The 22,337-nt window shown below is 50.4% G+C and overlaps 1 protein-coding gene across 1 annotated transcript in view; it reads right to left on the reverse strand.

Annotated features, from left to right (window-relative positions):
- The window catches only part of RNF145 (ring finger protein 145), a 77,680-nt gene that overhangs the window by 39,256 nt on the left and 16,087 nt on the right, over positions 1 to 22,337 (reverse strand). Inside the window, 1 exon segment of the mRNA XM_030212337.1 lies at positions 8,065 to 8,278. Within this exon segment, the coding sequence (XP_030068197.1) occupies positions 8,065 to 8,248 (184 nt within the window). The 5' untranslated portion in view covers positions 8,249 to 8,278.

Consider the following 22,337-nt stretch of genomic DNA (forward strand, 5'->3'; position numbering starts at 1 on the left):
TTGACACCAGTCAAGTACTAGCCACTTATTCCTGTTTTTACACTTCAGAGTCCCAAAAGGGGCTGGCTCAGAAGATTCCTCTGATCAATAATGGTGTCAATTGTGGAAGCCACTGCTTGCCCTGAGATTGGTAGCATGGAGTCTTGCTACTCTTTGGGAATCTGCCATGTACTTGTGACCTGGATTGGCCACAGTTGGAAACAGGATATGGGCTAGATGGGCCATTGATCTGATCCAATATGGCTATTCCTTACACATTTTTGCCACTAAGCGGCAATTAAAAGGATGTTATTACCATCAACCAACAGTGACCAGGACCTAATCCATGTGCATTGCATAGGTCGCAACTTATCTGAAGATCTTCTCCGGCTTTACTTTTTCTCCACCAAGTGCTATACCTTCACAGACTGTACCCACCCACCTAATGCATGCCTTGACTGCCTGCTCCCAAGCTAGACAAAATATACCAGCAGCCATTAAACTACCATGACTTACCTGCAGCATATCTTCTCCTTTTATTTCCAGACATATAGGAAGCAAGTGGAGGAGAGCAGATTACACTCACCTAGCTGGTACCTGCTCCAAGGCCAGGCTAAATGCAGTGGCTGATATGCTGAACAGCCATGACTTACCTGCAGTGTGTCACCTCCCTTTTATCCACCCATACTAAAAACAAGTAGAAAAGAGGGGTGGTGGTGATCTCTTCAGACTTCCTGACTGGATTCCAATCTGACATAGCACATAGGAGACCAAGAGGCAGGCTGGAAAGAGCTACACTGAGAGTCTTTTTTTTCTCCTCTAAAAAAAACTTTAAATCAGCAGTCACTCAGGAAGCTTACCTCTAAGCCCCCTCCCAAGAGTAGAGGAGGAGGGTCAGTAGGTACAGCAGCCACAAACTCACAAGGTTAATAGGAGAGAGTAGAGGGAGGGGCCTAGAGCCACCAGTTTAAACATCCCTGGGCTTTGTAGACCGGCCTCCACAAATCCTAGCCCTCTAGTCTGTTTTCAAGAGGGAGGGAAATCAGCCCAAAAGGAATAGTTGCCTGCAGGGTCTCCTGGACTCAGTCTATGCTCCACTGGGAATCTGGGCTTACAGCCTTCATGGGAGCAGCCTACTCATTAGCTGCTGCACCAGGCCATACCTTCATCACCTGAGAGAGTCACAGAAATACGAAGGAGCTGAAGGTAGCACCAACCCTCTATAAATGTAAGAGAAGTTGGCTCTGAGCTGTTTTTCTTTGGTTGCATCTGCTGGCAGGAAACATAACCCACTCATCTGGAATGGACTGGTGTGGACAATAAGGAATAATCATTTGTCTATTTCTTCCCACCTACTCCCCACGTTCCCCTCCCTTTCCCTGAAAAACATTCAGTCAAAATAAAGGTCTAAAACATACAAGAAGAAATATAATCATATATGAGCCTGTAAATAGGTGGGAAAATGTGGGGTACAAATGTAACAAATAAATAAATAAAAGAGGATGTGATATCTATACAGCGGTATCAAGTAAATCCTCTGACAGACAGGGGTATAGTTTATTACATTTAATATACTGTTCTTCATGAATAACAGCAGAGTGGTATGAATAATAGAGCTATGTTTGTTCTAAATGTGTTCGCTACACTTATGAATTAGTCCAGGGGTTCCAAAACTTCACACAAGAGCCACATAAAACACTAAATAAATCACCAAGAAGGTGTGAGGAGGGGTCCCTCTCAATGATTTGAAACAGCGGGAAAGGGAGAGGAAAGGATGTTGGGGGTATGGAAGATAAGAGTGGCAGTAATATTTCTGTATTTCTTGGAAGTTCACAACTCTGTTACACTCTGAGGAAATCTGGCCTCCCACCCTCTCCACTAGCATCTTCCCTTCTCTTTCATCCTCCTCATCCTTCTACCATTGTGGCTACAGCCTGGACTTGTCTCCACATACCACTACTAGCATCATCCATGCCTCTCTCCATATGCAGCTGCTCCTTCCCAGACAGAAGATGGTAAAATTATGTCTTACCCAGTGTGTTTTTTCTAGCAAAAAAGGTGCCGGTACTCAAATGTTAGGACACCCTTCAGGAACGGAGTGATCACTGAGGGACCCACCCCATAACAGCCAGGCCCCCTGCAATCAGTCACAGAATCTATAACAAGACAGAACTGGTGTGTAGAGCCTGAGCTCTATCATTAAAACTTGGGTTCCATGGGCAATTTTAGCAGACAGTGGAAAGGTGCCGGTACTCAATACCCCCAAGTACCCTCTCAAAAAAAGCCCTGGTCTTACCTGATAATTTTCTTTCCTTTAATGCAGCAGATGAATCCAGGAACTAGTGGGGTTAAGTCCGCCTACCAGCAGGTGGAGACAGAGATAAACTAAAGTCAGTGATGCCAGATGGCCAGCTCCTTCCTCAGTTAGTATGTCATTCATAAGCATTTGCCAAGGCCAAAATATGAAACCAATAACAACCAGAAACCATCCTCACTATGAAGAACAGAGAACCAAATAAGAACTTTGAAATAACTGCAACTTGATCCAGAAATCAAAATCCTTTCTGTGTTCCCATATCTGTCTGAACTCTGCAAAAGAGAACCCGGAAGGAAAAAATAGCCACACTGCGCGGAAAATGAAAAAACCGTCAGCTGAACTAGGGAGAGATCCTGGATTCATCTGCTGCATTAAAGGAAAGAAAATTATCAGGTAAGATATAATTTTACCTTCCTTGTCACTTGCAGCAGATGAATCTAGGAACTAGTGGGATGTACCAAAGTATTCCTTAAGTAGGGTGGGAAGCCGACGCTCCCCGCGCCAACACTCCCGCCCCAAAACTCGCATCCTCCCGAGCAGACACATCTAGCCTGTAATGCTTCGCAAAAGTATGACGGGACGCCCAAGTAGCCGCCCGACAAATCTCTTCCAGAGATAAGGCCAACGCCTCCGCCCAAGAAGCCGCCTGTGCCCGAGTAGAATGCGCCTTCAGGGCCACTGGAGACGCCCACCCTTGTAGCAGACACGCTGCTCCAATGGCTTCCCTAATCCAGCGAGCAATGGAAGCCTTAGAAGCCGCCTCACCTCTTTTCGATCCAGACAAGAGCACAAAGAGATGATCTGAGCGTCGAAACTCGTTAGAGATCTGCAAGTACCGAAACAAGGCTCTTCGCATGTCCAGGAAACGTAGCGAGGCAAACTCCCCTGAATAATCCTCTCTTCCAAAAGATGGAAGATAAACCGCCTGATTGACAAGGAAAGCCGAAACCACTTTAGGCAGAAACGACGGCACCATCCGGATCAACACCCCTGCTTCAGAAAACTGCAAAAAAGGATCTCTGGAAGACAAAGCCTGAATTTCAGAAATTCTCCAAGCTGAAGCAATGGCCACCAAAAACACTGTCTTAAGTGTTAGATCCTTCTCAGAAACCTTATTCAACGGCTCAAACAGTGGGGTCTGGAGGGCTCGCAGTACAACATTCAAATGCCACGCCGGGCACGGCTGCCGCAGAGAAGGCCAAAGTCGAAGAGCCCCACATAGGAAATGGACCACATCAGAGTGAGCTGCTACAGAGGAACCGTCCAGTTTGCCCCTAAAACAAGCTAGTGCGGCCAGCTGCACTCGAAGGGAATTATATGCCAATCCCTTTTGAAGACCATCCTGAAGGAACTCCAGAATAACCGGAATGTCCGCCCAAAAAGGCAATTCAGCACGCAAAGCGCACCACGCCAAGAAAGCTTTCCACACTCGCGCGTACGTTGCTGAAGTAGACTGCTTCCGTGCCCCCAAAAGAGTGGCAATGACTGGTCCTGGAGTGGAGTACCGACCTGTACGCCTTTTGAGAGGAGGAACAGGCACGATAGCCCCTATCCTTAGCAGGTCTCGCAAACACTGCAGAACCACTGTCCTCTTGGCCTGCGATACACAGCGGGACTCCAGAAAAAAGTCTGTGACGGGAGAGAAGAATTCTAGCTTGTAACCTTTTTGCACGACATCGAGGACCCACTGCTCCGAAGTAATTCTGGCCCACTCTGGAAGAAACAGAAAAAGCCAACCACTGATCTGCTCTCCTCCTGAGTGGACCTGCGCCCCATCATTGGGAGGCCCTGACGAGAGGGGGGTCCAGCCAGATGCTTCTCGTTGCGAAAGGAAGAACGCTGCCCAAAACGAGGACGCTGAAAGGCTGCGTTGGACCACCCAGGGCGATACCGTCGTGTCTCTGAAACGTGACCTCGAGGCTCCCTGTCTGGAAGCAGACTCAAGTCTATCCTCCGGAAGACGCTGAGATTTGGAATCCCCCAAATCTTTAACAATCTTTTCTAGGTCTTCTCCAAAAAGCAATTTCCCTCGGAAAGCCAATTTAATGAGCCGTTGCTTAAAGGCCATATCTGCGGCCCAATGACGGAGCCACAGAAGACGCCGAGAAGAAACGGTCAAGGCCATGAGTTTGGCCGAAGCACGGACCAAATCATACAAGGCATCCGCCAAGTACGCTAGCCCAATATCCATCAACGACATCTGAGGAGTTCCCGGCATATCAGACTCCGAAATCAAATCCATGACAGAATGTAGCCAACTGAGACAAGCTCTAGCCGCATAAGAACTACAAACAGAAACTTGAAGTGTCAAAGCGGCCATCTCAAAGGCACGTTTTAAAGAGGCCTCTAGCCGTCTGCCTTGCATAACCTTAAGTGCCACACCACCTTCCACTGGAAGAGTAGTCTTCTTAGTGACCGCTGTCACCAGGGCATCCACCCTAGGTAGAGCAAACTGCTCTAAATGGTCTGCTGAAACTGGATACAGCCTGGCTACTTTCAGCCCCCCCATCCGGATCCACCCACTGGGCCGAAATCAACTCTTCAATAGCGTCATGTACCGGAAAGGCCTTAGAAGCTTGTCTGGTACTAGCCATCTTGGGGTTGACCGCCTGAGAAGCCGCAAGCTCAGGGTCCTCTATATTCAGGGCTTCCAGCGCCTGAGAGATAAAGGAGGACAACTCCTCCTTATGGAAAATCCTCACGGCGGAAGAGTCCTCCGGTTGGTCAGTGAAGACTCCGTCCTCCACGTCCTCTACCCCCGTCTGCTCCGAGAGAGCCACCACAGAGGAAGCTGCAGGCGACCGTATGCAGGACCCCAAAGAAAGCTTAAGCTTTTTAAGGGAGGAGAAATCCTCTGGGGGAAAAACCCAAAAACTCCTGGTTACCCCCCAGACCCCCTGAGAGAATCAAAGGCCGAAGCTGTCGCAGCCGTGTGACGGGGGGGGGGCAAGGCCCCTTTCAACAAAAATGCCTGATGGGAGTACCAAAATAAACTCTGGCGAAAACCCCTCCCCCGCAACGGTCGCAGCCATGGCACCTGCACCACCGCCCACAGTGCCTGATGGCCCCCCTGACTCCCCTACCAGTGGAGAAGAAGCTTTGCCCAAAACCGCTACCGGAGCCGGCTCCGCGACCGATCGCAAAATGGTGCAAGAATAGCCAGGCTCTGGGCGGGGAAAGCACACTCTCGGGGGGGGGGGGGGGGGGCACCGCTCCGTCGACTCCCGCCAAATCAGCGCACCCCGCGCTGCAAAGGCCCGCTGCCGAACGCCATTTCCCGCATCGGGAACAGTGTTTTACCGCCTCTGCTGCCATTGCCCGTCCCCGAACAGGAACCCAGCAGGACTTACCCCGGACCAGGAAAGTGCGGGAACTGACAGCTGAGCCGAAGAAAAAAAACTGTCCGACTCCACTTTGAGGCAGGCTCAGACAAACACAAACCTGCTCTCAGAAAAAAAAAAAAAAACCACACTTCCCTGTGCTTCTCCGTTTCTCTTTTAAATAAATTCTATGGTTCTCTTTTTTTTTTTTAAGTGAGGAGGCAGAAACAAACAGGGAACATAGTAACGTAGTAGATGACGGCAGAAAAAGACCTGCACGGTCCATCCAGTCTGCCCAACAAGATAAACTCATATATGCCACTTTTTGTGTATACCTTACCTTGATTTGTACCTGTCTTTTTCAGGGCACAGACCGTATAAGTCTGCCCGGCACTATCCCCGCCCCCAACCACCAGCCCCGCCTCCCACCATAATTGAAATGCGATTTATCCACATAGTCACAAAGCTGAATGAAAAACAGCTCCTTCGATTGATTTGGAAAGGTAAGGCAAATTAGATACTGGTTGTTAACTAGAAGCTATGGAGATATTCAAGTTGGACTTCAAGATCAGCTGAACAGTGACTGCTTCAGGGGACCTGGAACATAGCCAACAAGCAGACTGATTAATCACTGAGCACAAAAGACAAGAGGCCAAGATCAAAATCCTGAAGCCAGTAAGGGATATAATGCAGTGTCTGGATTTTTCTACCTGAGGCACCTGGTGTTTCAAAAATACTGACTGCCACTGGATCGGTATCAAGGGGTGAGTGAGTAGCTAATTGTTGAGTAACTGTTGGCTGATCAGGAAGTGGCTGACTAGAACTTGAACAAGATGCAGAAAGCCAACATAGTAGCAAGAAGCATTTCAGGAAAGCAACAGCCTGTTCAGAGGGAATTTGAGGTGCAGCAGGGACCCAGCAACTGCGTACGCTGCCAAAGGGGACAACATCAGTCCGCCACCCCCGACTCAAACGGGCCACTGGCCCAGGAGCACCCTCAGAAGCCTTGGGCCCAGGAGCTAGAGAAAAAGCCATCCACCACCTGCTGAGATAGAGACATACTAACTGAGGAAGAAGCTGGCCGTCTGGCATCGATGCCTTTAGTTTGTTTATCTCTATTTCCACCTGCTGATAGGCGGACAACCCACTAGTTGCTGGATTCATCTGCTGCAAGTGACAAGGAAATATATTTTAAATGTGCCTTAGCAAGCCAGATCTTTTCCCTTGTATTATACCTTTACTATAAAACAGGCATTGGTGTCATTTACAGTAATTCTCTGTACTTACTCTGAGCATTTGTAAATGGAAGAAGCAAACTGAAATACAACCACAAACTATTTACCTCTATTTTTTATTCAATCCTCCCTGGTCATTACCATACCTACCGGAACCCTACAATCATGGGTACTAAGAGCAGACACTAGGTGTCATGCTTGAGCAATGACAACTCCTCCTCCGCCTCCGTCACCCCCCTCCAAACAGGGGCTGTGAATGTTGCACCTGCAACATCCCAGCCAATGCATGGCAGTGAGTCAATGGGCTGGCCCATAACATAGTTGTTCTATTATTTCTATACCACGGAAAGGCGGAATATGAAATCTATGACCCATATCCATACTCTATATTCAAAAGAAGTTGCAATAACACACTACAGCTATAACTTCAAATACATAAAAACAAAAACAATGAGGCAGAACAAGTCATATGAAAAAATAAGCGCACACACACACGGAAGTCTCAGATACTGTATACAGAGATGCTGCCAGGCAGAAAAAATAGAACTCCAATGAATCTCTCCCTAAATATGTCTTCCATGAGTTTGCAAAATACAGAATATATGAGGAGTGGGAAATGGCTGAGGACAGAGTGTGAAATGAGGGATACAACGAAGCCCTCTAAAGGCAATTGTGGAAGTCTGAATCTTTTATTTTTATCTTCACTATGAGGCTTATTTTCAAAGCACTTAGCCTCCCAAAGTTCCATAGAAACATATGGAACTTAGCCTCCCAAAGTGCTTTGAAAATATGCCTCTTTGTCTTCATCAACGTGAATGCCTAGGTAATCACACACTTATTGGTGGCCTAGTGTTGAAAGGTTAGTCTCCATGGACACTTCCTTGCCAGCAAGAGTCACTGTTTGGATGGTAACTGTTCTCCCTCCCTTGGGAACCCAATCAGATCATTGCAAAGCATCAAAACTATAACTGTGAAAATGTTTTTCAGCCCGTCACATTCAAATCAGAATAACCCCAGCCTTGCCACTGTCCATAAAAATATTTTAAGGAACTTTTGCTTTCTTTCAACACTTGCTCAGTCATAACGCAATACAACTCAATTGCATTTTGTCTGAAAATAAGCAAGTTCATTGTGGGGGAAGGGTATTCTGTTAATAACTCCCAATGTCCGCAAGTGCTTGACAAGAAAACCCCAGTCTGTAGGGAAGACTCACCCACATAATGCATGTTGAGAGCCAAGTACTTGTACTGGAAGAAAGGATTGCTGTTCAGGCTACTTCTTTGAATCTGCTGAAAGAATGAACTCACATCCCATCGATACAGGGCATCCAGCAGCATAATACTTGGGACCCTCAGGGCCACATTTAACATTGCTTCCAACTTCTCCTTTGCAGCCATTCCAATTCCTTTCAGTAAACGTGTAGCAGACTGAATCAGGAAAGAAAACTGCAAAAATTAGCATCAACATGCAGGCAGCTATTAAATGCTATAGCGAAAGATACATACCTGTAGCAGGTATTCTCCGAGGACAGCAGACTGATTGTTCTCAAATCTGGGTGACGTCCGCGGCAGCCCCCTCCGAACCGGAGAGTTTCTCTAGCAAACTCAAAAAAGTCTCGCGGGAGGTCCCGCGCAAGGGGCACGCCCACCACGCATGCATGGCCATCTTCCTGCCCGTGCGCGACCACTCCCGCTCAGTTGAATGATTAAGCAAAGGAAAAAGAACTCCAAAGGGGAGGAGGGAGGGTTGGTGAGAACAATAAGCCTGCTGTCCTCGGAAAATACCTGCTACAGGTATGTATCTTTCGCTTTCTCCGAGGACAAGCAGGCTGCTTGTTCTCACATCTGGGGTATTCCTAGCCCCAGGCTCACTCAAAACAACGAACAGGGTCAATTGGGCCTCGCAACGGCGAGGACATAACAAGAATTGACCTACAAAGAAGAACTAACTAAGAGTGCAGCCTGAACAGAATAAAACTGGGCCTAGGAGGGTGGAGTTGGATTCTAAACCCCGAATAGATTCTGCAGCACCGACTGCACGAACCGACTGTTGCGTCGGGTGTCCTGCTGTAGGCAGTAATGAGAGGTGAATGTGTGGACTGAAGACCACGTCGCAGCCTTGCAAATTTCTTCAATAGTGGCTGACTTCAAGTGAGCCACTGACGCTGCCATGGCTCTAACACTATGAGCCGTGACATGGCCCTCTAGAGTCAGCCCAGCTTAGGCATAAGTGAAGGAAATGCAATCTGCTAGCCAATTTGAGATGGTGCGTTTCCCGACAGCAACCCCCTTCCTATTGGGGTCAAAAGAAACAAACAGTTGGGCGGACTGTCTGAAGGGGCTTGTCTGCTCCACATAGAAGGCCAATGCTCTCTTGCAGTCCAATGTGTGCAACTGACGTTCAGCAGGGCGGGTATGCGGATGGGGAAAAAATGTTGGCAGGACAATTGACTGGTTCAGATGGAACTCCGACACCAACTTTGGCAGGAACAGGGTGGGTGCGGCGGACTACCCTGTTATGATGGAATTTTGTGTAAGGAGCATGGGCTACCAAGGCTTGCAGCTCACTGACTCTACGAGCTGAAGTAACAGCCACCAAGAAAATGACCGTCCAGGTCAAGTATTTCAGATGGCAGGAATCCAGTGGCTCAAAAGGAGGTTTCATCAGCTGGGTGAGAACGACGTTCAGATCTCATGACACTGTAGGAGGCTTGACAGGGGGCTTTGAGAAAAGCAAACCTTTCATGAATCGAGCAACTAAAGGCTGTCCAGAGATAGGCTTACCCTCTACACGGGAATGATAAGCACTAATTGCACTAAGACCAGACTCCGATAAGTGTAGAAGGTATTCAAGCAGGGTCTGTGTAGGACAAGAGCGAGGATCTAGGGCCTCGCTGTCACACCAGACGGCAAACCTCCTCCACTTGAAAAAGTAACTCTTTTTAGTGGAATCTTTCCTGGAAGCAAGCAAGACTCGGGAGACACCCTCAGAAAGACTCAAGGAAGCAAAATCTACGCCCTCAATATCCAGGCCGTGAGGGCCAGAGACTGGAGGTTGGGATGCAGAAGCGCCCCCCTCGTTCTGGGTGATGAGGGTTGGAAAACACTCCAATCTCCACGGTTCTTCAGACGACAACTCCAGAAGAAGAGGGACCCAGATCTGACGGGGCCAAAAGGTAAAATTATGTATCATACCTGATAATTTTCTTTCCATTAATCATAGCTGATCAATCCATAGACTGGTGGGTTGTGTCCATCTACCAGCAGGTGGAGATAGAGAGCAATCCTTTTGCCTCCCTATATGTGGTCATGTGCTGCCGGAAACTCCTCAGTATGTCGATATCCAAGCTCCATCCGCAGGACTCAGCACTTAGAGAATTACACCCACGAAGGGACACTCTGCCCAGCTCACCACCGCCGAAACGGGGGAGGGGAATTAACCCAGCTCATCCCCACACAAGTGGGGGAGGGGAATCCGTCCAGCTCATCCCCGCGGAGCGGGGGAGGGACACCACACCCGCCGATGCGGGGGGATCTGGCTTATCCTGCAACCGCAACCGCGGGAGGAGCTGACTGACCCTAACACCGCCGAAGCGGGAGGGGTACAAAACTGCCCTACTGCCGCACGAAGCGGGAGGGAGCGCCGGCAGAATTTAAGTCTCAATCCAGCCCCGTAAAACGGAGGGGAGAGGAATGCAGCAGCTCACTGTAACACAAATTCGTCTCAACTCTTGAAGAATTCATTGAAAAACTTGAACACGAAGTCCTCCTGAACAGGAACTGAAGACTAAACTTGAACCTGAAATGCAACCAGAATATAAACAGTACAGATATCTGGGAGGGGCTATGGATTGATCAGCTATGATTAATGGAAAGAAAATTATCAGGTATGATACATAATTTTACCTTCCATATCATCATGCTGATCAATCCATAGACTGGTGGGATGTACCGAAGCAGTACTCACCCAGGGCGGGACATTGAAATCCATGACCGCAACACTGAAGCTCCAAACCGGGCCTCCGCCCGAGCAGCCACAGTCAAGCAGTAATGCCTGGAGAAGGTATGGGCCGAAGCCCAAGTTGCCGCCTTGCAAATCTCTTCCAAGGAGAGGGACCCGGCCTCTGCTATCGAGGCTGCCTGAGCTCTAGTGGAGTGAGCCTTCAGCTGGATAGGCGGCACCTTCCCCGCGGCCACATAAGCCGCTGCAATGGCTTCCTTGACCCATCTTGCCACTGTAGGCTTAGCAGCCTGCAGACCCTTACGAGGACCTGCAAACAGGACAAACAGATGATCCGATTTCCGGAAATCATTGGTCACTTCCAAGTATCTGATGATGACACGTCTCGCATCCAGAAATTTGAGAGCAGAGTATTCCTCTGGGTAGTCCTCCCTACGAAAGGAAGGGAGACAGAGCTGCTGATTCACATGGAAGCGAGAAACAATCTTGGGCAGGAAGGAAGGCACTGTCCGAATAGTCACTCCTGCCTCAGTGAACTGCAGAAAAGGCTCTCGACATGAGAGCGCCTGGAGCTCGGAAACTCTTCTGGCTGAAGTGATAGCCACCAAAAAGACTGCTTTCAACGTCAGGTCTTTCAGAGATGCCCTCGACAAGGGTTCAAAAGGCGGCTTCTGCAATGCTCTTAGCACCAGGTTGAGATTCCACGCAGGCACCACTGAGTGCAGAGGAGGGCGCAGGTGATTAACTCCCTTGAGAAAGCGCACCACATCTGGCTGCGAAGCCAGGGAAACACCCTTCAGGCGGCCCCTGAAGCAAGCCAGAGCCGCTACCTGGACTTTAAGGGAACTGAGCGACAGGCCTTTCTCCAGACCTTCTTACAGGAACGCCAACACTGAAGAAATTGGAGCAGTGAAGGGAGAAAGTGAGCCTGCTTCACACCACGCTGCAAAGATACGCCAAACCCTGGCGTAAGCAGTAGAAGTAGAGCGCTTCCTCGCTCTCAGCATAGTGGCGATGACCTTGTCTGAGAAGCCCTTCTTTCTCAGACGCTGCCGCTCAATAGCCAGACCGTAAGACCAAAGGGGGAGGGATCCTCCATCACCACGGGACCCTGATGTAACAGGCCTTGCTCCACTGGCAGCCGCAGAGGATCGTCGACTGAGAGCCTGATCAAGTCCGCATACCAGGGACGTCTGGGCCAGTCCGGACCCACCAGGATTATCCGGCCCAGATGCTTTGCCACCCGGGCTAGCATCCTGCCCAACATGGGCCAGGGCGGGAACACATAGAGAAGCTCTTGTGTCGGCCACTGTTGGAGAAGAGCATCTACTCCCAGGGATCGAGGGTCCCGTCCTCTGCTGAAAAAGCGCGGCACTTGGCAATTGGCCGATGACGCCATCAGATCTAGGCTCGGCTGGCCCCAGCGCTTCGTGATGTCCAAGAACGCCTGAGCAGATAGCTGCCACTCTCCGGGCTCCAAGGTATGGCGACTGAGAAAGTCCGCCTTGACATTCATGACTCCGGCAATGTGGGCCGCTGACAGCTGTTCCAGGTTCGCTTCCGCCCACTGGCATAGATTCATGGCCTCCTTGGCTAGAGGGGCGCTCTTGGTACCTCCCTGGCGGTTGACATAGGCCACAGCCGTGGCATTGTCCGACAGGACCCGTACTGGCTTCAACGCCAGTACCGGGATGAACTCCAAAAGCGCCAACCGAATGGCCCTGAGTTCCAGGAGGTTGATAGACCACTTTGCCTCTGCAGGAGACCAGAGCCCCTGCGCTGTCCTTCCCAAGCAGTGGGCTCCCCAGCCCGACAAAGAGGCGTCCGTCGTGACGACAATCCACTCCGGGGTCACCAGAGGCATTCCTGCAGACAACTTGTCTGTCTGCATCCACCAGCTCAGCGCCTTGCGCACTGCTGGGTCCAAGGGAAGGCGCACAGCATAATCCTCCAACATCGGAGTCCAGCGCTGCAGCAGAGAGTGTTGTAGTGGTCTCATATGAGCCCTGGCCCAGGGCACTACTTCCATCGTGGCCGTCATAGAGCCCAACAGCTGCACATAGTCCCAAGCCCGAAGAGGAGAGGCTACTAGGAACTGGTCCACCTGAGCCTGAAGCTTGACAATCCGATTGTCTGGCAGGAACACTCTGCCCACTTGGGTGTCGAATCGAACTCCCAGATACTCCAGGGACTGAGTCGGGCGCAGCTAGCTCTTCTCCCAGTTGATGATCCACCCCAGGGAGCTCAAAAGAGCAACCACCCGGTCCTGAGGTCGAGGATAGGCCGGACAGAACCTCCTTTCTTTGGTACCACAAAGTAAATGGAGTAACGTCCCTTGCCAGTCTGATTTTCTGGCACCGGAACGACCGCACCCAGGCGGATCAGGTTGTCCAATGTCTGCTGCACTGCCACAGCTTTGACCGGAGACTTGCAGGGAGAGAGTACAAACCCGTCTCTTAAGGGTCGGCAGAACTCTAACTTGTAGCCCTGATGACTTCCAGCACCCAAGCGTCTGAAGTTACTTTGGTCCACTCGCCCAGAAACGAGGACAGGCGTCCTCCAATCTGCACTGGGCCATGGACCAGGACCCCGTCATTGGGTACGAGACCCTGGGGGAGGACCGGAGGGCGTACCTCCGGGACGGCGGTCTCTGCGAAAGGAATGCTGCTTGGGGGAGAAGTTCCTTTGAAGGAAGAGGGGGCAGAGGAGCCCGACTTGCCCGGGCGGTACCGACGGGCTTCTTGAAACCGTCCTCTGGAGATACCAGGGCGAGCACTGGCCCGAGCCCTGACCTCTGGTAACCTCTTGCCCTTAGACGTGCCGAGATCGGTCACGATTTTGTCCAGCTCGACCCCAAAGAGCAGCTTGCCTTTAAAAGGCAACTTAGCCAGGCGGGACTTAGAGGCGTGGTCCGCAGACCAATGTTTCAGCCAAAGCCAGCGCCGCGCAGAGACTGTCTGAGCCATGCCTTTAGCCGAGGCTCTCAAGACATCATACAGTAAGTCTGCCAAATAAGCCAAGCCCGATTCCAGGGCCGGCCAGTCAGCCCTCAAGGAAGGATCCGAGGGGGAAGCCCGCTGCACCATCGTCAGGCACGCCCTGGCCACATAGGAGCCGCAAACTAAGGCCTGCAAACTTAAGGCAGCCGCCTCGAAGGACGACCTTAAAGCCGCTTCCAATCTTCTGTCTTGGGCGTCCTTTAGGGCCGTGCCACCTTCCACCAGCAACGCCGTCTTCTTAGTCACCGCAGTGATTAAAGAATCCACGGTAGGCCAAAGAAAGGCCTCACGTTCACTTTCAGGCAAAGGATAGAGGCGGGACATAGCCCTAGCCACTTTGAGGCTCGCTTCCGGGACATCCCATTGAGCCGAAATTAAGGTGTGCATGGCATCATGCACGTGGAAGGTTCTAGGCGGGCGCTTCGTCCCCAGCATAATGGCAGAGCCAACAGGGGCTGAGGGAGAGACGTCCTCTGGCGAGGAAATCTTCAAAATGCTCATGGCCTGCATTAACAGGTTGGGCAAATCCTCTGAGTGAAAGATCCGCGCTGCAGAGGGGTCATCCGCTCCATCCGAGCGGGAATCCGTCTCCTCCAAGGAATCCCCAAAGGACCATTGGGAGAACTCAGATACGCTGCCCTCATCTACATCAGAGGAAACAGCGTCCTCTAAGGCCTGGGAATCTACCCGAGGGTGTTTACTTCCGGGGGCCTCAACCCCGTTATCGGACAAGGGAGAAGGGGCAGCATTTTGCATAAGGAAAGCCTGATGCAGCAGCAAAATAAACTCGGGGGAGAAACCCCCCAGACTGTGTATTTCAGCAGCCTGGGCCACAGCCCTAGACGCACCCTCAACCGGCGCTCGCAAGAGCGGGGGAGCCACATGCATCCAAGATGGCGTCCGCGCGACACTCCGCGAAGGAGCCGCGCGGGAAGAACGGCGCTTAACTTTAGCCGCTTTTTTGCCGTCGCCCAAATCAAGGGCGGCCATGGCATGAACGTCTCCCAGCTCAAGGGCGGCCCAAGAAGAAGCCGTCCGAGCAGAGTGGCCGGCCAAGATGGCGGAGGCGAGCAGCGGGGGATGGGCGTTTATGGCGGGAAAAACCGCCACGCCGGAGGAAGACCCGGGACACTGACCGGCCTCCAAACTGACACCCAACAAGGGCGAATCAGACTTTAAAACCCCCGCATCCCCGCTAGAAGCGCACACGCGGTCCGGGGAGCGATTCTTCGCGCCCTCGCCCTCCGACGCCATAGGCCATGTGGAGATCAATCGGGGAACCCCCTGCCCGCTATAAAAAGGTAAAAATTACCTGCTTCTCGCTCCGAGCTGTAACGACCTGGTGTCCCAGTGAGTAGTTGCAATAAACGTTTAAATAAACGTCGAAATAAACGCCCTTAAGGACGTCCAAAATTTTTTTTTTTTTTTTTTTTTAACGGAGCCAGCGGGAGGGGGGAGAAAAGGAGGGACCTGGTGCCACCAGGTTTGCACTTGCTCAAGAAGAGCCCTCAACCCCAGGCACTCAACAAAACCTAAAAATTAGGCTTGGAGGCCTAGCCAGAGCTGCTGCTGTGTGTGACCACCACCTGCTGAGATAGAGAACATACTGAGGAGTTTCCGGCAGCACATGACCACATATAGGGAGGCAAAAGGATTGCTCTCTATCGCCACCTGCTGGTAGATGGACACAACCCACCAGTCTATGGATTGATCAGCATGATGATATGGAAGGGCGCAATCAGAATCATGGTACTACTACTACTACTACTACTACTACTACTTAGCATTTCTATAGCGCTGCCAGGGTTACGCAGCGCTGTACAAGTTTAACATGGGGAAGGACAGTCCCTGCTCAAGAGAGCTTACAATCTAAAGGTTACAAACTATGTAGTCAGTGTAGGTAGCATGAATGGGGAAGGTGGTTAGGCGCCAAAAGCAAGGGAAAAGAGATGGGCCTTAAGTAAGGACTTGAAGATGGGCAGGGAGGGCGCTTGGCGTATGGGCTCGGGAAGTCTGTTCCAGGCATAAGGTGATGCGAGGCAGAAGAGGCGGAGTCTGGAGTTAGCGGTGTTGGAGAAGGGTACAGATAGGAGTGATCTTGCTTGAGTTTGAGCAAAGTCTTCCCCACCAAAGGTATGGGAGGATACGCATACAGAAGACCGTCCCCCCAATAAAGGAGGAAGGCGTCCAACGCTAGCCTGTCGTGGGCCTGAAGCCTGGAACAGAACAGAGGCAGCTTGTGATTGGCCTGAGTGGCGAAAAGATCCACCGAGGGGGTGCCCCACTCCCGGAAGATCTTGCGTACCACACTTGAATTGAGCGACCATTCGTGTGGTTGCATAATTCTGCTCTGCCTGTCGGCCAGGCTGTTGTTTACGCCTGCCAGGTATGTGACTTGGAGAAGCATGTCGTGCCTGTGAGCCCATTGCCACATCCCGACGGCTTCCTGACACAGGGGGCGAGATCCGGTGCCCCCCTGCTTGTTGATGTAGTACATCGCAACCTGATTGTCTGTCTGAATCTGGATAACTTGAAAGGACAGCCGATCTCTGAAAGCCCTTAGCGCGTTCCAGACCGCTCTCAACTCCAGGAGGTTGATCTGCAGACCTCATTCCTGGAGGGAGCACAGTCCTTGAGTGTGAAGCCCATCGACATGGGCTCCCCACCCCAGGAGAGATGCATTTGTCGTCAGCACCTTTTGCGGCTAAGGAATTTGGAAAGGGCATCCCAAAGTCAGATTGGACAGAATCGTCCACCAGTGGAGTGAATTGTGAAAGCTGGTGGACAGTCAGATTGCATCCTCTAGATTCCCCACAGCCTGATACCACTGGGAAGCTAGGGTCCATTGAGCTGATCTCATGTGAAGACGAGCCATGAGAGTCACATGGACTGTAGAGGCCATATGGACCAGGAGTCTCAACATCTGCTGAGCCGTGATCTGCTGAGACACTCTGGCCCGAGAGGCGAGGGACAGGAGGTTCTCCGCCCTCGCCTAGGGGAGATAGGCATGAGCCGTCCGTAAATTCAGCAGAGCTCCTATGAATTCGAGTGACTGGACTGGGTGTAGATGGGACTTTGGGTAATTTATCACAAACCCCAGTAGCTCCAGAAGTTGAATAGTCATCTGCATGGACTGCAGAGCTCCTGCCTCCGAGGTGCTCTTCACCAGCCAATCGTCGAGATATGGGGACACATGCACTCCCAGTTTGCGCAGGGACTCCGCAACCACTACCAGGCATTTTGTAAACACCCCTGGCGCAGAGGCGAGCCCAAAGGGTAGCACACAATACTGAAAATGCTGTGTTCCCAGGCGAAACCGAAGATACTGCCTGTGAGCTGGCAGTATCGGGATGTGGGTATAGGCATCCTTTAAATCCAGGGAGCATAGCCAGATGTTTTTCTGAATCATGGGAAGAAGGGTGCCCAGGGAAAGCATCCTGAACTTTTCTCGGACCAGATATTTGATCAGGGCCCTTAGGTCTAGGATGGGGCGCATCCCCCCTGTTTTCTTTTCCACAAGGAAGTACCTGGAATAGAATCCCAGCCCTTCTTGCCCTGGTGGAACAGGCTCGACCGCATTGGCGCTGAGAAGGGCGGAGAGTTCCTCTGCAAGTACCTGCCTGTGGTGGGAGCTGAAAGACTGAGCTCCCGGTGGGCAATTTGGCGGGTTGGAGATCAAATTGAGGGAGTACCCGCACCAAACTATTTGCAGAACACACTGGTCAGAGGTTATGAGAGGCCACCTTTGGTGAAAAATTTTAACCTCCCCCTGACCGGCAGGTCGTCCGGCACGGGCACGTTTATGGCGGCTATGCTCCCCCTGATCCAGTCAAAAGCCCGTCCCCTGCTTTTGCTGGGGAGCTGCAGGGGCCTCCTTGGTCGCACGCTGTTGACGCGAATGAGCGCGCTGGGGCTGAGCCTGTGAAGGCTGACGGGAAGGAGAATTGCACCCACGCTTGTTGTAGGCGTAGGGAGCACTCCTCTTTCCCTTGAAAAAACGTCTACCTGATGAGATAGATGCTGAAGGCGCCCGGTGGGAGAGGCCGCCCGGTGGGAGAGGTTGTTGAGGGTGGTTTCCCGCTGGTGGAGCTGTTCGACCAACTGCTCGACTTTCTCACCAAAGATATTATCCCCCCGGCAAGGGACATTCGCCAGCCGCTGCTGGGTCTGGTTGTCCAGGTCAGAGGCACGCAGCCATAAGAGTCTGCGCATCACTATACCTTGGGCAGCGGAACAGGATGCAACATCAAAAGTGTCATAAATACCCCTGGACAGGAATTTGCGACACGCCTCCAGCTGCCTGACCACCTCCTGAAACGGCCTGGACTGCTCCGGTGGAAGCTTGTCAGCCAGGTCCGCCAGTTGCCGCACACTATTCCGCATGTGGATGCCCGTGTAGAGCTGGTAGGACTGGATCTTGGCCACGAGTATGGAGGAATGATAGGCCTTCCTCCCAAAAGAGTCCAGGGTTCGAGACTCACGCCCCGGGGGCGCCGAGGCGGTGTCCCTCGAACTCTTGGCCCTCTTGAGAGCAGAATCCACCACCGTGGAGTCATGTGGCAACTGAGTCCTCATCAACTCTGGGTCGCTGTGGATCCTATACTGGAACTCAGCTTTCTTCGGGATGGTGGGATTAGATAGGGGCTTCACCCAATTCCGAAGCAATGTCTCCTTTAGAACATTATGCAACGGAACAGTGGAAGACTCTCTAGGTGGTGATGGATAGTCGAGGACCTCGAGCATCTCAGTCCTAGGCTCATCCAAGGTGACCACCGAAAAGGGAAAGCTCACAGACATGTCCCTGACAAAGGAGGCAAAGGAAAGGCTCTCAGGTGGCGAAAGTTTCCTTTCCGGTGAAGGAGTGGGGTCAGAGGGAAGGCCACAGGACTCCTCTGAAGAGAAATGCCTGGGTCGGTGTCGGACATGAGTTCTCTGACTTCCGTCCGAAACTGGGCCCGTCTCGACTCAGAGGAACATTAATTGATTTGATTTGCTTACTTTATTTATTTTTTGTCTATTAGATTGTAAGCTCTTTGAGCAGGGACTGTCTTTCTTCTATGTTTGTGCAGCGCTGCGTATGCCTTGTAGCGCTATAGAAATGCTAAATAGTAGTAGTAGTAGTAGTCCTCGATGGTGACGTCGAGAGGTGGACTCCCATGCTGGCGGTGACGAAGCTCCCTCCATCAACGTCGACAGGGAGTCCACCTGAGTGGTGGCCGAGACCGATGCCACAAGTGGTACCGGTGTCGGCGGCCGCACCACTGGGCTAGAGCCAGCCGGCTCTTCCATCGACGGTGCTGAGGGCGCAGGCACCCCCGGCACCAGTAGAGACTGGTGCAGCAGCCCTTCCAGGATACCCGGAAAAATGGCTCGGAGGCGCTTGTCCAAAGTCTCTTTCGGGAAAGGCTGAGGGGCCGGAGCAGGAGTCGGAATCAGAATCCGCACGGGGCCAGGAGGTGGCACCGGGCTGCTCGACGACCGACACATCAACACCTCTTGGATGGAAGGTGAGCAGTCCTCCCGGCGTCGACGCTTCTCGGATACCGAGTCTCTCAATGCCCCGGAGCTCTCGGTACCATGTGAAGGAGGAGACCGATGATGGTGCTTCCTAGGTTTCTTTCGGTGCACGTCATCGGCGTTCCTCGGCACCGACGAGGAAGACATGGAATCCACACGGTTCCTCGGGGTCGGATCTGAGAAAGGTCAGTCCCTATGGGCCTGTCCAGCAGGAGCCTTCGAGGCAGGTGGAGGCCCACTCGACGGCTCACTGCTCCTAGCGAGGGGTGGTCATCGGGCCGGTGTTACCTGCTCTCCCGATGTCGATGCCATCTCCGGTGCCGAAGTCGACGCCGCTGGTGTCGATGCAGTCGACGCCGACGACGCCAGTGTCGATGCAGTCGACGTCGACGCTGAAGAGACGGGCAAGGCTCCAAAAAGACGATCCCATTGAGCCAGCTTTGACACCTGTGCCCGCTTTTGAAGGCTAAGACACAATTTACACGCTTTAGAGTTATGTTCAGGCCGCAGGTACTGAATACACCAAGAGTGGGTGTCGGAAAGCGAGATAGCCCAGCTGCACTGACCACACTTCTTGAAGCTGCTGGGTGGGATCCTCGATGTCATCGACGGAAAAACAGCGGCGGCGAGATAAAAATCGTCGATGGTGGGGGCAAAAACAAACCATAACGGAAAGAACGCGAACGCGCAGTGAAAGGAAACTTACTGAGGGCAAAAACTAGAAGAAAAGGGGAAACTCTCTCTTTTTTTTTTGAAACTAGAAAACAGGCGCAAACAGCATCAAATAACAAGAAAAAAGCGAGAAAATTCGCTGGACGGTTTCTGAGGGCTGAGAGGAGAGGGACACAACGTAGTCTCTCTCCTCAGCGGAAAACGAAAAAACTGAGCGGAAGCGGTCGCGCACAGGCGGGAAGACGGCCATGCATGCGTGGTGGATGTGCCCCGCGAGCGGGACCTCCCACGAGACTTTTTTGAGTTTGCTAGAAAAACTCTCCGATTCGGAGGGGGCTGCCGCGGACATCACCCAGATGTGAGAACAAGCAGCCTGCTTGTCCTCGGAGAAAGCTCTGTACCAGCAATAGAAAAGTGATTCTATGCAATACACAAAGCAGAAAATTATAGTTACTGTATGAAGTTCAAAAGATTAGCAAGCATAAACTAGGCTTTAGCTATATTAAGAATAGCATTATTTTTAAGAGTGTTTTGCACACTAACTACTTAAACCCTGAACAAAAAAAAATTCCCTTAAAAGAAAACTTATTTTTGCTAAAGGTCAAAAATGAATTTCCTGTATTTATCTTAGAGGTTTAACTTATTATTCATAATGTAATTCTTTTTCTTTTGGTTACATGCATATCAGAACTTGTCCTGCAATGATTAATCTAACCTAACGTGGGTGTTTTTATTCTGCTAACCAAGGTGAGGCTCAAGGCAGATAGCAATGAAAGAAACTAAACCACGTCTCAAGAAAAACACATATTTCTCACAAAATGCAGAAAAACAAAAGATCCTATGATTAAATATTGATAAAATAAATGAGCTTTCAAGGCACGTTGCATATATGTTTAAGTAAAGCAAGTTTCATGAGAAAAGAAATAAGCCTACTGAGTAAAGTTATATCAATCATAGCAAAATGTTCTTTCCCCACCAAACCATGTTCCTTCTAAATTAAGAAATTAGTAACACACTAAGCAGTCTGTCGGCAGCAGAAGGCATACATTTGTTCAGTTTTGTAGGTCATATCTTGCTAATGATATGAAGAAACTGGTGTTGGTACACAGGAATGCAAGTAAAAACATTAAGAGTCCGCCATCAGAAGACATATGGTTAGACACTGAAGTCCTAAATAGGGATACTCTGGAGGAAAGTAGGGATAGAGGAGATATGACAAAGGCTTTTAAATACTTGAAAAGTATTACAAAACAAATAAGTCTTTTTCAAATGAGGGGAAGCCTTAGAACTAGGAGGACATGAGGCTACAAGGAGGTAAAAATCAAAAGCAATCTCAGGAAATACTTCTTCATGATCAGAGTGGGGATGCCTAGAATACCCACCCAAAGGAGGAAGTGGAGGGGGAAAAAAACGGAGCTGGAATTTAAAATGTGGAATGCACACAGTGGATCCCTAAGGCAAGAGGACAGAAACCAAGAATAAAGCACCTAAACTAAAAAAAAAAAAAAAAACTGTGAAATGACTGTTGTTACTTCCTCTATGGTTTCTTAGGATAAGCACCTGCACCGCATGGCAGGTAATGAATGCCCTGGCAGCCATCTGCCGCCATCCATTATGTTACAATGACTTTGCAGTTGTTTTCATATCCTCCACTGCCAGGCCTTTTTGACTCTCATCTAGCTCTCACTAAAAAGCACTTCTCTCCTACCTCTTCTAGTACACACATCACAAAGTGCAGTTTCTTTTTGCGGTTAGCTGTGAAGCATGCATTACTTTAAACAAACATAATGCTGTGCCTTGCCTCAGACAAAAATCACAAGCAAGAGTCAGGAATAAGCTTTAAGCCACCCACCTGACAGTAAACACTCAGGTCACATATTTGATAAACATTTATTTATTTATTTATTTATTAGGATTTATTTACCACCTTCTTGAAGGAATTCACGGAAGGTGGTGTACAGTAAGAATAGATCAAACATGAGCAATCGGCAATTGCAGTAGTAACAATATTCAAATAACAATACAAAGTATGGTATAGTTTACTACTTACAATGTCAACACAATACATAACAGAACATTTTAATTTATAGTGAAGGGTAAAGCAAAGATGTAACATATAGGTAGGTAAGAGAGTAAGAAGAGTTAGAAAGATGACTGATTTAAAGAAAGTTGCACATGAGGTCAGAGAGATGGTTAAATATTTGAAAAGATCTAAAGACAACTTGAATTTTTGCAGCTTGTGATGTAATGAGCTTTACAGACCATGCAAGTCTCTTCTTTGGTCATCTCTGAAAATAGAGTCCTGTGAGGTCTCAAACTCACATGCCATCTTTTTGTT

This window comes from Microcaecilia unicolor, chromosome 8, assembly GCF_901765095.1.
Source record: "Microcaecilia unicolor chromosome 8, aMicUni1.1, whole genome shotgun sequence".
NCBI lineage: Eukaryota > Metazoa > Chordata > Amphibia > Gymnophiona > Siphonopidae > Microcaecilia > Microcaecilia unicolor.